The sequence below is a fragment of the Temnothorax nylanderi genome, unplaced genomic scaffold (assembly GCF_030848795.1).
Source record: "Temnothorax nylanderi isolate EJ_2023f unplaced genomic scaffold, tnyl_v1.0 TNYL_tig0008_pilon, whole genome shotgun sequence".
Lineage (NCBI taxonomy): Eukaryota > Metazoa > Arthropoda > Insecta > Hymenoptera > Formicidae > Temnothorax > Temnothorax nylanderi.
The window spans coordinates 1,467,775-1,483,060 of NW_027249070.1; the positions used below are offsets into that span (position 1 = coordinate 1,467,775).

At 42.4% G+C, this 15,286-nt stretch overlaps 3 protein-coding genes and 1 long non-coding RNA gene across 8 annotated transcripts; 1 reads left to right on the forward strand and 3 right to left on the reverse strand.

Annotated features, from left to right (window-relative positions):
* Positions 1 to 2,927, reverse strand: LOC139784432 (uncharacterized). Of its 3 annotated transcripts, none has more exons than XM_071723625.1 (2): positions 2,731 to 2,927; positions 1 to 2,057 (listed from the first exon to the last, which is right to left on the reverse strand). In XM_071723625.1, the coding sequence occupies exon 2, from the start codon at positions 1,771 to 1,773 to the stop codon at positions 574 to 576; it is 1,200 nt and encodes a 399-aa protein (XP_071579726.1). In that variant the 5' UTR covers positions 1,774 to 2,057; positions 2,731 to 2,927; the 3' UTR covers positions 1 to 573. The 3 variants fall into 3 exon arrangements, with proteins under 3 accessions (XP_071579726.1, XP_071579732.1, XP_071579727.1); XM_071723631.1 differs by having other exon boundaries at positions 2,849 to 2,923; XM_071723626.1 differs by lacking the exon at positions 2,731 to 2,927 and adding an exon at positions 2,380 to 2,670.
* A 934-nt stretch (positions 2,928 to 3,861) lies between these two features.
* Clc-b (chloride channel protein 7) lies at positions 3,862 to 8,210 on the reverse strand. The gene is made up of 12 exons (XM_071723504.1): positions 7,840 to 8,210; positions 7,570 to 7,692; positions 7,212 to 7,410; positions 6,873 to 7,126; positions 6,623 to 6,800; positions 5,942 to 6,466; positions 5,695 to 5,864; positions 5,432 to 5,611; positions 5,141 to 5,350; positions 4,822 to 5,067; positions 4,670 to 4,750; positions 3,862 to 4,596 (listed from the first exon to the last, which is right to left on the reverse strand). Exons 1-12 carry the CDS (start codon positions 7,996 to 7,998, stop codon positions 4,495 to 4,497), a joined length of 2,427 nt encoding a protein of 808 aa, XP_071579605.1. The 5' UTR covers positions 7,999 to 8,210; the 3' UTR covers positions 3,862 to 4,494.
* A 319-nt stretch (positions 8,211 to 8,529) lies between these two features.
* Positions 8,530 to 9,541, forward strand: LOC139784499 (uncharacterized). Its single transcript, XR_011721584.1, has 2 exons — positions 8,530 to 8,659; positions 8,826 to 9,541. It is a non-coding gene; the product is annotated as an uncharacterized lncRNA (long non-coding RNA).
* Positions 8,628 to 15,017, reverse strand: Ift46 (intraflagellar transport 46). Of its 3 annotated transcripts, XM_071723605.1 has the most exons (6): positions 14,876 to 15,011; positions 12,453 to 12,664; positions 12,141 to 12,310; positions 9,910 to 11,825; positions 9,556 to 9,750; positions 8,628 to 9,369 (listed from the first exon to the last, which is right to left on the reverse strand). In XM_071723605.1, the coding sequence occupies exons 4-6, from the start codon at positions 10,374 to 10,376 to the stop codon at positions 8,787 to 8,789; spliced, it is 1,245 nt and encodes a 414-aa protein (XP_071579706.1). In that variant the 5' UTR covers positions 10,377 to 11,825; positions 12,141 to 12,310; positions 12,453 to 12,664; positions 14,876 to 15,011; the 3' UTR covers positions 8,628 to 8,786. The 3 variants fall into 3 exon arrangements, with proteins under 3 accessions (XP_071579706.1, XP_071579697.1, XP_071579716.1); XM_071723596.1 differs by having other exon boundaries at positions 9,910 to 12,310; XM_071723615.1 differs by lacking the exons at positions 12,141 to 12,310; positions 12,453 to 12,664 and having other exon boundaries at positions 9,910 to 10,397; positions 14,876 to 15,017.
* Between the last annotated feature and the right edge of the window lie 269 nt (positions 15,018 to 15,286).

A 15,286-nucleotide genomic window follows, 5' to 3' on the forward strand; every position in this document is an offset into this window, starting at 1 on the left:
TTGTATACAAAATTTTTATTTATTTAACGATATATTACGGGATATATTTACGGGATTATACTTTCCATTAGGTACATATTCGAAAAGCTTTTACCTGGCGTAATCTTTTTTTATCTTTTCCCTCACTCACTCGAGACGTATACTAAAAGTTCGGAGCGTATGCGAGTCTTAACAAAAACCATAGTATAACCGTCCTCTTTTTCCTGTTCTCCTTTTTATAAAATATAAACTAAGACTCTCTAATATTCTCTAGGTAGTAGTGTGTATACAAAGTGGTACCTTCCCTCCCATTTCTATATAGTTCTAAATTGCAACTTAAAAGTAGGAAAATTGTTCTGCCGCTGTTCGAACGACACAGGGACCGAGCAGAAGAAGACCGAGTAAAGGAAACCGCATGTGGAGTGAAAAAGATAGCGGTCAAGGCTTTGTTCCAATAACGAAACGCTCGATCGACGTATGCCCGTATGTGTCAATACCACAGTCCGAATTGAAGCGACTCGTACGAAGCAACATCTCGCGAAATGACAGAAGGCTATAAAGTAGTCTAATCGCTAGCTAGCTCGCGTCGGCAGATCATTGTTGCGCGTTGTGCTGCGTCTCGTGCAGGCAGTCCCGCACGGCGACCCTGGCCTGCTGAATGCCGTTCTTCAGCCTCTCGGCGGCGCTGCGGCTGCCCGCGTACGACAGACGGATGTCCCTACCGAGCTCCTCGATGATCATCAGCAGCTTGCCGTAGTTGTTCTGGCCGGGCACGCTCTGGTAGTTGATCATGCTGGACGGGCTGGCCTGTGCCACCTGCACGGTCTGCACGTTCTGCAGATTCCTCGGATTTGGCACGGTGATGACAGGTTCGGGGATACGCGGGGGCGGTGGTAGCGGCGAGATATCCGGGATCTTGGGCGGGTCGTTCAGCTTCGTGATCGTTATCTCGTTCATCTTGGCCAGCTCGTTCAGCTTCACCATCTCGTTCGTCATTTTGACCGGGTACTCCGGTCTGTCCATCTTGACGATGTCGTTCTGCATGTTCGCCATCTTCATCATCTCGTTCATCTTGGTCTTCTCGTTCATCTTCGCGATCTCCTTCGCCATCTCGTTGATCTGCGCGAACTCGGTCAGCTTCGTGATATCGTTATTGTACTTTGCCATCTCCGTCATCTTCACCATCTCGTTCAGCTTCGCTATCTCGTTCATCCTCTGCGCCTCGTTGATCTTGGCCATCTGCGATATCTTTATCATCTCGTTCATCTTCGCCATCTCGTTGATCTTATCGTTATACTTGGCCATCTCGGAAAACTTGACCATCTCGTTCATCTTGGCGATCTCCTGCATCTTCATGTATTCGGTGGTCTTGGCGTATTCCGCCATCTTCTCCATCTCGTATCTCTTCATGTCCTGCGACATCTTGTTCAACTCAGAATTCATTTTACTAAACTCCGCCAGTTGAGCCATTTGAACTATATGCTCAGGTACTTTTCCCCTCTCCATCATTTGCTTCAATTCCGCGGATATCTTGTTCATATTCATCTCCGACATCTGGGCTATCGTATTGGAATCCGGAACGGGCATCTTGGACAGCTCGGCGATCTTGGAGATCTCCCTCGCGAGATTCTCGTCCAGGCAGCGCTTCTTCTTGGCGCGATGCCTGGCCATCCGCTGAGCCTCCTGCATCCTCCTCATCGCCGCCTGCTCCTCGCTTTCCTTGGCTCTGGCGTTTTTCATTATCTCCGCAGCCGTATACAGTCTAACAGCACGTTCCTCCCCTGTCTCTGACATCTATAATCTCGCATTTCCCCTCACTGTCTGAAGGCAAGATCCTTTCTCGGCGTTGAGCTTAATACACTAACACAACTGGCATGCAATCTGTCCTTTGTGCGTCGGATCATTTTCAGAGTCAAATTATATAAAATCTAAAATAATCTGGAATACAATAAATGGAATAGAATAAATGTTCCAATCAGATTCAGCTTATTTCTCCGACACTCTCGCCTCTTCAGCAACCACAATGCTGTCCGTTTACTTTATGCATGCCACAGCTCGAAAAATAGTCTACCAGGCACCTGAAACAGACGGATAGTCGTGTTACAAGAACGGCAACGAAAGATAAGGCGATAAAATACGATTGTCCAGATACTCGCGAGGTAATCAACGTTCGTACGGAACCTAACCTCCTAACGAAAGACACGTCACGCGCGAATCGCGTCACGATAAAACTAGACCGAGACAACTCGTGAAACGCTTATTACCGAAAGCCGTTAAAACATCCATCGTCCCGATTTTCGGCAAGTTGTACGGATAATCGAGGACGCGAACCGATTTCCCTTTAGAAAAACGCAAAAACGACGTCGAACGGCGAGTCTTCCTCGACGACGACAAACTTACTACGTTCGGAACTGCCGCGCGCACATCTCGGGAATCTTTTCGTCGCTGTCTCGGTCTGCTGCGTCTCCTCGTCGTCGCCGCGAGCTGCATCGCCCGGTGTGCGTGCCAGTGCGTACGCGCGCGTCGCCGCCAGAACCCCCGGAACGGGGGAAAAGTTCGAAAAGAAACGGAGCGTCGGCGTCGGAGTCGTCGGACATGCGGGCGGGCGGTCGGGCGCGCGCATGCGCGCGCCGAGCTAAGAACGTCGTCTTCACGCGCCTTTAGTTTCCCCGCCCCCCGCGTCGTCGCGACCGATCGACAACAATGGCGGACACGTTTCGGCCGATCCGCCGAGACGCGTCGTCGACTCACCCTGGCGAGAAATCGGCCCGAATCTGCCGGCCGCGGCACCGCGACGCCCATCCGCGGCTTCCTCGACGCGCGCCGCGTCCGCCGGTCCGCGTCCCACGTCGATCCGCGCGGCCCTTACCCGGTTTGTCCGGCGAAACAGGCGCGCGCGAAGGCGGTATCGGCCGTCACGTAAGATTTTCACCGGACGGGGACGGGGGGGGGGGGGCACTTTAAGGGGCCAAGCGGGTGAAGCGGGGTCGTCGTCGTCGTCGCCGCCGCCGATAGGCTGCGTGTGACGTGGTTGCGTTTATTGACCATAACCCCTTCCTACTGTCGTCCGCAACCTCCGCGACAGACAGGTGTAGGACGACCCGCGAAACTATTGACCGGCCTCTCTGCCCGTTGTTCCGCGTCTTAAAGGCCGCGCCGTGCGCGTATATATCGCGCGCCAAGACGCCGACGAAGGGAAATCGAGAGAGGGAGGAACGAGACGCTGCGAGACGCTCCTCGGACGGAATTGAAGCGGCTCCGCCGTCCCCCGCTGGAAAACGACACGCATTTTTCTCGACGACGAGACTCTCTCTCGAATCGGAGGACTCACGTTTTCAAGAAAGAAAGACACGCCGGGCACATCCTCGTCGCACGATGTGACGTTTTGCTGAAACTTGCGTGAATCTGATGCCAAATAATACATGCCTTTAGAAATATTCAAACGTAAGCATTTGAGAAAAGCATGCGCGTTTAAGTCGTACAATTGTCGTGGAGAATTTATGGATTATGCAGGGTGATTTATAAATCGAGTCGATAAAGAATCGATACTTCAAAGAATAAATTTGTTCGAAACGAGAAATTTATACGAATATAGTTTTTGAGTTGTAGAAAATTAACAGAAATTCAAGAATGTGTTGCAGTCGTGTGTTATAAACATTAAATTGAATGAAAATAGTATTAATATCTCCTCTTGGAAGCAAGAAACATTACTTTTAATCTTCTAATAATTTAGAAAGATTGTGGTGTATGTATAATCATTTTTGCTTGTTTGATATAAATTTACTCCTTCAAGTATTGATATATGGTTTTCGAATGATTCCGTATGGTTTCTGAAAGGTCAACACTATAATTGACATAGGGTTCAACGGAAACTAGATAAGATTGTAAAAATAAATAAATGTATTTTTCATTGTACAACAGAATACTTCGTTTTTTGTTTCAGGATACATATATAAAAATTTGTAGTATATTAAGTGTAAATATCTCATCAGGGAGAATCAATCTCGAAGGATAAAATATCAGCTAAAGCTGTTCGACATGTATATATCGTCGTATGAATACTATTTTCTGTTACTGTTAGTCATTCTACCTGTATACCTTTTCTTTAAGCTTTGGTCATGGCTTGGGTGGGAATTATTTGTAAATAATTAAAACTTCATTATTAAAATATGAGCTAAATGATACCTCAAGTTGCCTTATATGTACACACACATATACAAACATGTATAGAAAGATCTTGACGTACTTCTCTTAATGCAATTATGCATTTCTATTCAAGTCGACTCAAACGTCCTTCTATCTTTCTTTATTGGCAATGAGTAACAAAGACAAAACGACACTTGTGTCGACTTGTCGCTCGCTGGAAAGCTCCCATAATCTGTCAAATTATTTTCGAGCCTCATTAGCGATATATGTGTGTATACATACATGTCTATCATGTAAAAATACATTGTTACAATAGACTAGAAATTTTAAACGCGTAAAATTCGAGGAAAGTGGAGTTCTATAAGAAAATTAAATCTTGTTACTAATTAAAAGTTCGTCTAATCCCATTCTCCCACGATGCTTCCATATCCTGAATCTGGCAACATCTTTTCGAGTGATAATACCAATTACCTAGACGGAATACATGTATAAATTAAGTATGCAGTTCTCATGATAGATTGTAAAATTTATATCGGATTCTTACTTCATTGGTATCGTTTACTACTGGTACGTGACGTAATCCCAGTGCTCTAAAGAGCCTGAATGCTCTTGGCAGTGTGGCAGACTATAAGAAAAAAATTATATAAGTCTAAAATGCTTCTACATATAAAAAAGATTTTAACGTAGACTACTAACGTGTTGTATTGTATAGGGAGAAGGATTTATAAAGTGTCTCAGGTCAATCGTGTAAGTTTTCTCTTCGTCGGTGATGGCGACTTGCTCGATGGTTGGATACCTAGGGTACTCGTTTCTGAACATTTTTATGCTTAAAGCTTTCTCCCAAAATTCCGCGTACTCATTAAATACTTTGTTTTTTAAAAGTACTATTAATTGGGAACGCAATATCAGACCTCGTAGTCGGCCGTACGAATTTATCTCGGCCTGAAAGAGCAATACAGTTAAAGTAAATGTACAAAATAATTTGAGACAATCAATGCTCGCGCATGCTTATTACCTGATCGCTACTTGGTGGGTCAACTACTGGAAATCCATTAAATGTAACGCATTTCAGTAGCTCGACAATGTGCCCGACATTTTCGACAGTCTTCAATGTCACGACAGGATGACTCATTATCTCAGTTGCGTAAATATTATTTGAGAGCGGAGGCGACTCCCACGGAAGTAATGGAATCCCTGCCATTTGTATGTGAATCTCGTAAATTCCCTGACAGATAGATATTTTATTATTAGGAAACGCATATGTATTATGTATGATATTTATAAATGTGGCGTGCAGGATACTTACCTCATTAAAGAAATCGCCAACCCACTTAGCCATTATAAGGACTATTATGACAGGCAAACCAAAGTATATTCCCTGAGTTGCTTCTATTAAGATCGCAGTTAAACTTATCGTCATTCTAACTACTCCTCCTAATTGCGCGGCAGCACCTAATAAAGCATATTTGCCAGGATCTAATACTTCCTGCAATACGAAAGTGTATGTGTGACATAGCAATTGATATTTTACTCTGCACGTTGTGTTAACTTTAAATTCACGTCTCTTACGCAAGTTGGGCACAGCTTCGCGAGACCCGATCCAATTAATCTACCCCATGCGGATCCGATCAATAGAGAGGGAATAAAAAGGCCACTCGACATTGATAGGCCGAAAGTCGCGGCAGCGAGAAAGAAATACAATACGACAAAAATGGCTAGCGTCAGATCATCGTGAGCTCCTGCAAATACATAATTTATATATTGCGTTTGTTTTTCGATTATTATTATTATCATTGTCTGTTGCGTGTCGTATTACCTTTAGGATCATGAAACAAGGATCGTACGCTGCTTTCCGGGGTTTGGAACCACAGAGAGGCGACCGCATTGTACTGCCCTTCTTCGCAATACATTTGAACCGGGAACTTAGTGGGATCATTGCCTAATGGTTTGCAGTCATTGACAAAGTATATCATCAGGGATCCCATTGTCGCGCTTAAGATCGCCACCAGAAGAGCCTCGATCACTTTCTGCCACTTTTGCGTCACGAATCGCAAACGGAAGCAGGTGATCTTGTAATTGACGTGGTTCCAAAGAGCGCCGAGTAATCCGCCGAACGTGCCCATCATCATGAACAGAGGTATCTCGTAGATTTGATACGGAATCGAGTCGAATTTTCCTAGATTCAGCAAGCCAGGATACGAAAGATCTCCGAGGTGTCCGTGGTACGCGCTCAAGATCACGTTCAAAGTGAACGTAGTGATCATGCTGGCAAAGAATGTTCTCCATGTGAGGCTTTGATTGAAAAAACTAGTACCCTCTTCTATACTAAATAAAACTCCACCTAAAAAGTCCAAGTTTATTTTAACTTTGCATGTATAATAATTTATGGAAAAGAAAAATCGACTCCAAATTGATAAAAAATCTATCGTTAAAAGAAAATAATATGGGGAGTAATGAGACACTCAATATATATCTGTTAATATTTAATAGTATTTACCGATGGGTGCTCCGAAAGCCGCCGACACACCACACGCGGCGCCCCCGGATACGAAATCTCGTTTCTCGTGATCCTCCCTAAAATATTCGAATATTTTCAAATCTTTCTTAAAAGTGGTACTTTTGCCCTGAGAGATTCCCGCGGCTACGACGGCACCGGAATGGATCATAGGACCTTCCTAGGAAAAAAAAAAAAATGCGAGATGCCGAATAATCCTGACAATTGGAGAAAACGACGATCAACAGCTTACCTTGCCTCCTGCTAGGCCGCCGACTACGGTGCATATAACACCGATAGTTTTCACAGCCAGAGTTTTAATGCGCACTACTCGCGGTATTTTGACTCCGTTCAAGTAACACTTTACTTGCGGAATACCACTCCCTGCGGCAACGGGCTCAACATAGGACACTAAGATAGCACCTATTAAAACTGGTACTACATTTAGCACTATCCACATCGTGCATGGTAACCATAGACAGCCTTCTATCACACATTGGTCCACATCTATCGACACAAGGTATGCATATTATTTTATATACTATAAGGCACCATACATGTTTACGCGAATTGAATGTAGTAGGAAACATACATTTCTTAAGCCAGCCATATTTTAAGCTACATAATTCCTCTATCAATATATCTACAAAGCACGCTATGAGAGCGGTGCAAATTCCAATCAGGAGAAAGATAAACCATCTGGCAAAGTTCTTCCTAACGATAAACTTGTATCCTCTCTTTCTCTCTTCATCTTGTAGAAGGTAATTTTCGCACGGGTCATAATCTAGACTCTGGAAAAAAGATTGTCATTAATTTATCTTACCAAGAGAAGATAAGACGGTGCATAATATAACAAGTATCAAAACATAAACAGATGTTATTTATATAAACGAGGTGATAAGATGGTTGCAATGGGTGCAACGATTAAAGATTAATTATTAAACAATTACCTCGTAATTGGTTGATATGAAATTAGTCGCCCCTGGAGTTATATCTCTGATATACAGCCTTCTGGACTGACCTGTCGAGATAGCCTCTATGTCGCTGCACGCTGTGTTAACGTTGGCGGTGTGCTGTGTCGACACAATAAAAAGTTACTCTATAGATATCTACTTCTAGAAACGACACACTTGCCAGAATCATTTTAAAATATTCATCTGACAAGCCCAAAAACATGTCACAGAAAGATTAATGAAAGATAACCAGAAAATTCGACGTACCCGAAATCGCACGGAATCGATATCCTCGTTGGAGTACGATGCAAAATTGTTTCTAGGCTTGATCAGCCTTTCTCCGTCGTCCTCGTTGCAGTTATAAACATCGATGCTGTCATTGTCTCCTCTATTGTTCTCGGCACTAGTTTGCGTCGACGGATTCATTGTTTGTGAGCGATAAAATTTAGGAATCGGCTCTTGGCCACATCCCTTCTCTCATTCACGCTGTGGTCGCTGCGGATCACACCATGCCATAACGCTGACGTACGCAGGAGTGCACGAGAGACATGTGACACGTATAAGCACGAGGAGAATAATATTAATAATATATGGTGCACGACTGAATCGGCGGTGGGTATGCGCATCAGTGACTCATCGCTACGCAATTGCGGAAGCACAGCGGTGGCGGCGACGATGACGGCGACCGACCGACCGACCGATAAAACGGGCGAGCATGACGCACGCGTGTCGTTGTCCGATTTCAGGCTGGACTGAGGGAGAAAGTGAGGAAAGGAAGAATACGCTGACAATGCTTGGCAGTCCAAGGGTCGAGGTCATTCGAGGCCGCGTGCGTCTCGGGGAAACTGAGAAACGCGATAAGCTAGGATCGAACGTTTTAGAGCTCGGATACTCCAGAAATGCCACACTTTAGCGAGCTATCCATGCATTCATAAATTATTTGACTGCAACTTGTGGTCTTGGTTGGGCGAGAAGAATCGAAAGGATACAAGGAAACGAGTACTGCAATGAGCATATATCAGACAAGGATGTTTGAGATATTGAGACACGATTGCGACTGTTTACAATCAGATCTTGCATCTATCAAGTCTGTATAATTTATATAGATACCAATATGAATTCATATCGAGTTATAAACATAAATACACCAGACGTGACTCTTAGAGCACTCAAGCTGTCTCTTAACTACTTATATACAGTCTGATTTACTAATGCTAACTAAAGTTCCGGCTCTCGACATTTCTGATTTCCAGATACAGGGTGAACAGCGTGTGGAGGGCCTCCAGTCGGGCGTTCTCCCGCGTAGGAATGTCCAGAAGGTTGCAGACCACGTCGGCCAGTTGCGGCAGGTCGCAGTCAAGCTCCGATAAATCCAGCTGCAATTCGTTGAGCTTGTCCTCCACCTGCGGCGGCCACTGCTGCATCAATCCATCTATATCCGGCATCGCGCGGTTTAGCTGCACGCCTGGCAAATGTTTACTTCTGTGCAGCTGATTCATATCGTCGATCCATTTATCGATCGATTTGCTGTTCTTCTCGGCGTCTTCTATCCTCTTGACGACCGCCTGTCTCGCAGCAGCGCCGGCGCTCCTGGAGTGATTGCGCAGCTGCAGGTGCAGCACCGCCGGATCCGACTGATCGGTGCAGGGCTCATCTAGCACGGTCAAACCGACCTTATCTTCGACTCCGTCAGGCCTCGGCACCTTTATGAAGGCGTCTATGTCGCCGACCGCTGGTATGTAATCAGGAATGAACGGCATCAGCTTGTAGTTGAGCTCGATTCTCTGTGGCGCGTACCTGGATAGATCGACGATCGAGATCAATCGTTTGGTTGCGAGAACGATAAATCAAATCTTTGAAAATTCGATAATTTTTTTATTATATCTAATTAATTTTATTAATACTTTTTTTCTATTTAATTATTGTTGCTCCGACTTGGCAAATAAATCTGTATGTTTTAACAAAGGAACGCCAAATGCTTGCCTTATTATGTTTTGGAACAGTTCCTTGACCTCCGTCGAGGCCTCCAGGTTCTCGAATTCCTTAGGATCGTACAGGTCAATCGGCTTCGCGACGCTGCTACCCTGTATATCGTCGTCGTCGCTCTCCTCGCTGTCCGAAGGATCGCTGCCGATCCCCCCCATTGATTTCTCAAAGCCGACATCGTTGTTCGAGTATCTGCCGGATTAAAACATATTATTCGATCTGTGTACATCTCGCATCTATAAATACAACAATCGCGCGACGAAGAAATGTGTTACAGGAAAATTCTACGAAGCCGACGTCACTGGATGCGCATTATTGTCAATTAGCGTATCGGTAATAAGCCGTGATTACCTCCTGAATTCGTGCTTGTTGCCACGCGGCGAGTTGGACGCCAACGTGTTCGTGCTGTCGCTCGTCACGCTCCTCCTGGTCCTCCTGGAACTCGCGGGCCTGCGGCTCACCGGGCTCTTGATCTCCTCGGCGTTACGTACCACGATCGCCTCGTCGAATTTACCGAACGTCGGGATGTCGCGCGTTCTCTCGTCCTCCTCGTCGCTGCTGTCCTTGATATCCATGGTCGGCGCCGAGGAGGGTCCATCGGCGCGTCCTTCGACGATTGCTCTTAGAGTCTGTATGACGGCGAGCGTGAATAAACCAGGGAGCGAATTGTCCGATGGCTCTTGTCGCGATCTAGATTTATAGCTAGTAGATTTATGACCGTTAAATGTGACAGAGGAAGGAAAAAGGAATACTCCCCGATTCGATCCGTCACCCTCACGTTGGACAATGACAGCGGTTTGTTTCCTTAACGTTGCCATAGTTTCATCGATTGGGATCAGCTGTTCAAAGAATAAGCATATGACGAATTATTTAACAATAAGGATTAATATGTCAAAATATGTATCAAATAATAATGTAATTTAATTCCGCTATAGTTATTAGTAATATATAATTTAGTTCGTATATCATTAATATTAAATTAATAATACAAACGTAAAAATTCGAAAAGCGTATCCTAATTTTTAAGTCGTCTGTAACGTGTCTTAACTATAGTTATACATTTATGCAATGACTTTCCTACAAAATAACTCTCTAACGGGTAATTCCTTTCCGGACGGCATGTTTATCTTATCAATAGAAATTCCCAGACTCGTGGCAGAGTTTAAGATGAATCAGATTGTACCTCGTAACCACATATTAATCGGATTCAACCGCGACAATTTATTGCTTATATATCTTGCAATAATATATTAATATTATTCGTAAATATATTTACAAAAGTTGCAGCATGAAATCTGACTACGTATTTTTCACCTTTTTATTTCTATTCACATTTTACAGCAATATTACACCTCGAGCGATTTATATATTTTTGACCTTTGTATTCGTCTATTTCCATTCTATATATTTTTAGTTGTGTTTCAGAGACAACTATAATGCCAATTATAAAAAAATTATAAGATTTGATGGAATTTTTCTACCGCGTGTTCTTTATCGTAAATGCGAGTTATTAAATATGGCTCTTCGATCGTTTTATCGAACTTAATCTTTATATACGTAATCCACATAATCCAAACGCGAAAGACACTGGCAGAAGAGATAGAGACGTCTTTCGTTTTTATGGCAGGTAATACAGACAAGTGCAATAAATCGCTGGTGCAGCTCATATGTCTCGTTATCTATATACCGATAACGTATATGCCAAATGGGGTGATCGCCGTTAAAAATGCCGAACCAATCGGTAAGAAGTCACAAGCTGTCATAAAACGTTTATTAATGCACGTTATAAGTCGATTATAAACATGTGTAATCCCATTTACAGGGATTATATCCGGTAATATCGCCGGCGCAACGTGTATAAACATTGATAAAAATATGTAACCAGTATAAAAACCAGTCTCGGGAGAATTGCCTGGTAAAAGACCGATACAAATAATAACAAGGAAAACGGTTATATAATCGTCGAAAATAGTTATAATTATCAAAAATCGCCGAGAAATGCTCGAGGAAGCCATCGCAATCATTTTCAGACGAAGAAGATGCTTTCATCTTGAATTAAGCGACGAATTGTCTCAAGTTGTTACGAATAAATCCCTTCGACGTCGATTACTTCATCTAAATCGGATATTTTCCATAGACGTGACCGCTTCTAGTGCGTCTTATCAACCATTCCCGGGGTGTCATTTGAGAAACCAGACGACCCACCTGCGTCTTCTGAGAATGCTTAACGCAGCTAGAACGCGCTTTGTAATTTGAGATTCTAGATTCTAAAGCAAAGAGAGAGGAAAAGGATTACTTAACTTCGCGAAATAGGATCCTATCAAATCAAGTCTATCAAACACTTGCGTTATCTCACACATCGCGTATTTCGCGATATCGCGCGACATAATGTTGAAAATACAATTTGTGTTATTGCAGAAAATTTAGGAACTTTAAAAAATGTCAAGAGCAAAGAGCACAATTTGTCTCGTCTCGACTAAAAAACGAATTGTGTAGGGGATAATCGCAGTCGTCTCTTTTCAAGGACAGTGTTACAGAGGACTTGATGTTAATTGATCTATTTCTTCCGTAGAGATCTTTACGTGGTGACACCCTGGTATTTGAGATAGCCGAACGCGAGATATTCTGCATCTTGGAAACGACATCGTGCGATAGACCAATCGAGTCGCCGCAAGCGTTGAAGCAGCTCGTAAATCCCACGGTTTTCGAGTACCAGAAGGACGACGGATCCTCTTCAAGAGCCATAGAAATCCTATTAGAGAGTCGCCGAAGCACGGAAAGAGATCTCGGTTAAATCTCTAACTTTTGATTAATTGATTATCAAGTAAAATAATTTCAATTGAATTAAATTCATCCTTCCCTTCTCAAGTGATTATCGGGCGATTAAAACTTACGTCTCGATGTTGCTCGTATCGTAGCTCGACACTCCGCTCTTGGGAGAATTCGCGGATAGTATCATGAACGCGAAGAGGAGCCCGCAAATAACCAGAAACACGAAAAGGTCGGCGACGGGATGCTGTGACGCGACGGCTCGTATTTTCGAGCCCGCATTATCTAAATTCTCCTCCGCAGGGGCGAACCACGTATACTCGCGGAAGACAAAGTCCTGCGACACATAGAATTACGAGTGTAAATCGAGCCCACATTGCATACAACGAGAGATAAAAATTCGCATAATTCGTCGAAACGACCTAGTCGTTGTCGGTCAAGGTAACAAGCATACAATAACGTCGACATAATAATGCAATAGGAATATTATTGTCAGTTTTCTTTTTATTGTAAGCGGGTTAGATGTAAAGAACGTACTCTCAAAAATATCAAAATTTGGATAATCAGCCGGATAATCAACTGGACCAGGTAATACATGCCGCTCAAATTGTCCATAATCGACTGTCATTCACTGATCGTCCTCGAACCGATTTAAGTATTGCTCTCCGAAAATATATACGATTTTCCGTCGTGTCATTCTCGTCAGGAAAAAAAAATCGCTCGATCTATTAATTAAAAGTCTGACAAAGGCATCGCGACATCGAATCGATAGTCATTTTCATACGTATGCGGATAATGAATCGTGTCCTTAAATATCCTAGTTTGATCTTCACCAGATACACTATACGCGTATTATATGGAATATTGAAGCGAAATCTTTAAATAATTATGGCAAAGATAGTCGTATGCGTTTATGTTTCTGATTGTTCCAATTGGAATTAATTATATCCTTTTATCTATTTATATCTTGTAAATGAAATACTGTTATTATTACATTTACATAAAGGTGCAGCTTGAATAATGTACGATGGTACAAAAAAAATGCATTCTATACAAGTTAATACAGATATGCAATCGATAATCACACGACAGAGATGGACTATTTTCATCATTTTGCCGATAAATTAATACATATAAATATCAATATAACTGTTTACTATGACTTATCATAAGTGCTGTTCAGCAAAAAGTCAATAGAGAGATACGAAGCATGACTTCGACAAATTCCTTCGAGCTTCGTCTCGTTAATCAACGTGTCAATTTACTTATCCAATTTATTCGTGGCGGATAATATGTGTCTAATGAGAAACGCACCTTATGGATGAGCTCATTGTGAGTTTCGCAAATTTTATAAACCACTACGCTGTTTCGTTTACGTGAAAAAGATTGCAACGACATTTTCCTGGACGATTTTCAACATGAAGGCGGTACGATACGTGATGAAGAAAACACTGAATATTCAAGAGAATGACCGTTGGCTAATTTTAGCGATCTCGTTCTGTATCGGTGACATTAATCAACCGATGCATGATTTCCCGGTGATGGACACGTGTCTCGTTTTATTCTTTTCCTTTTATCAGAAAGAGATTCGTAAATGTAATCATACGATTGTAGTCTTTATGTCTTTACGATCTTGACCTAGTCTCGTTTCTGTTTAGATAAAGCAATCCATATTCCTCCCCTTCCCTTCTTAAAGTATTTATACGAATACACACTGTGTAAATGTTTATCCATTCTACAATGCGATTGACCAAGATAATTCAATTGCGTAATTAATTTTTACAATGGCGATCAAAAGCCCACCTCGGTATTTTTCGGGAAACTAATTAAGAAATAAAGCAAATCAAACAATGACAATAAACTAGTTCTGAAATTATACTGGCTTGAATTTCTACGCATTCTCTTAGGTCTTAGATGACTAATTATTAGTTTGAGATTATCTTCACTTGTTAGTTTCAATAAACGTACTGGTAGAGACAATTCATTATATTCTGGGAAAAATGTATAAATTATATTACTTTAAACAATGCCTTAAAATATCTATGTCAAGTATCAAGTATATATTTATGTCAAGTGTTTCTTTTGAAGACAATTAGATAAGAAATTCAACAAAAATTGGAATACGCGTAAAATTTTCCATACTCGAAAAATCTTCAGATTAGCTTCGAAATCCAACTCTAGTTTCGCATTTTTTAATTTTTCACTTCTTATCTAATTATCTTGGAAAGTAAGATCACTTTAGAAACGCAATTCAAAATTAAATAGAGTAAAAATTAAATAATATAATCGTAAAACACATATATATATATATGCATATATTATACTATAATTATGAGTATATCATTATATATCTAAAGATATCAGGACTTTCATTCACGAGTTCCAGAAGTAGGAGAATTTAACTAAACAACACTTTCGGCGAATTGCAGTTCGATTAACAGGAATCACTTTCGAGCACGGAAAGATCCTATTGATATCTACGTATTACCGAGTATGCTACGGGAGATTCTAGAAGATATATCTAAGAACTTAAAAAATGCTGGTTTACCGCACTTGTCAGGAGGAGGAGATGAAAGACGCAGTACGTGATGCACGTGAAATAGCGTGTGTGCGGCACGGAGAACTGGTATCTAATCGAAGGACAGCTTTATCCGACTTTATGCGGATTTCTTGACCAATCGATGTCTAACGAGCGGCACAGATCTCGGAGCTGCGTCCTCGAGCAGTGCGGATGCAAGGAGCGCACCGGTATCTTTGTTATCCGTCGGATTCGCAGACGTAACAGTGTCTTCGGCACATGAAATTATCCCGAGCGCTTCCGGATGAGTCGTTATCTTTGTCGCGGGGCAAGGAAAATTTCAGTCATTAATTGCATCTTCGCAGACTCCGTTGCGTTTCCTTTAAAAATTGGCAATATTCTGAAAGAGAAATCTGTGTGCCAGATAAGAATTCGCAAATA

Coding starts and splice junctions, on each gene's coding strand:
- Ift46 (XM_071723615.1), bottom strand. CDS start 10,376: ATGGCAACGTTAAGGAAACAAACCGCTGTCATTGTCCAACGTGAGGGT. Junction 9,751..9,909: donor AACAAGCACGAATTCAGGAG/GTAATCACGGCT, acceptor TTAATCCGGCAG/ATACTCGAACAACGATGTCG. Junction 9,370..9,555: donor CTGTTCCAAAACATAATAAG/GCAAGCATTTGG, acceptor CGATCTATCCAG/GTACGCGCCACAGAGAATCG.
- LOC139784432 (XM_071723625.1), bottom strand. CDS start 1,773: ATGTCAGAGACAGGGGAGGAACGTGCTGTTAGACTGTATACGGCTGCG.
- Clc-b (XM_071723504.1), bottom strand. CDS start 7,998: ATGAATCCGTCGACGCAAACTAGTGCCGAGAACAATAGAGGAGACAAT. Junction 6,801..6,872: donor GCGGCCTAGCAGGAGGCAAG/GTAAGCTGTTGA, acceptor TTTTTTTCCTAG/GAAGGTCCTATGATCCATTC. Junction 5,612..5,694: donor CGAAGCTGTGCCCAACTTGC/GTAAGAGACGTG, acceptor TTCGTATTGCAG/GAAGTATTAGATCCTGGCAA.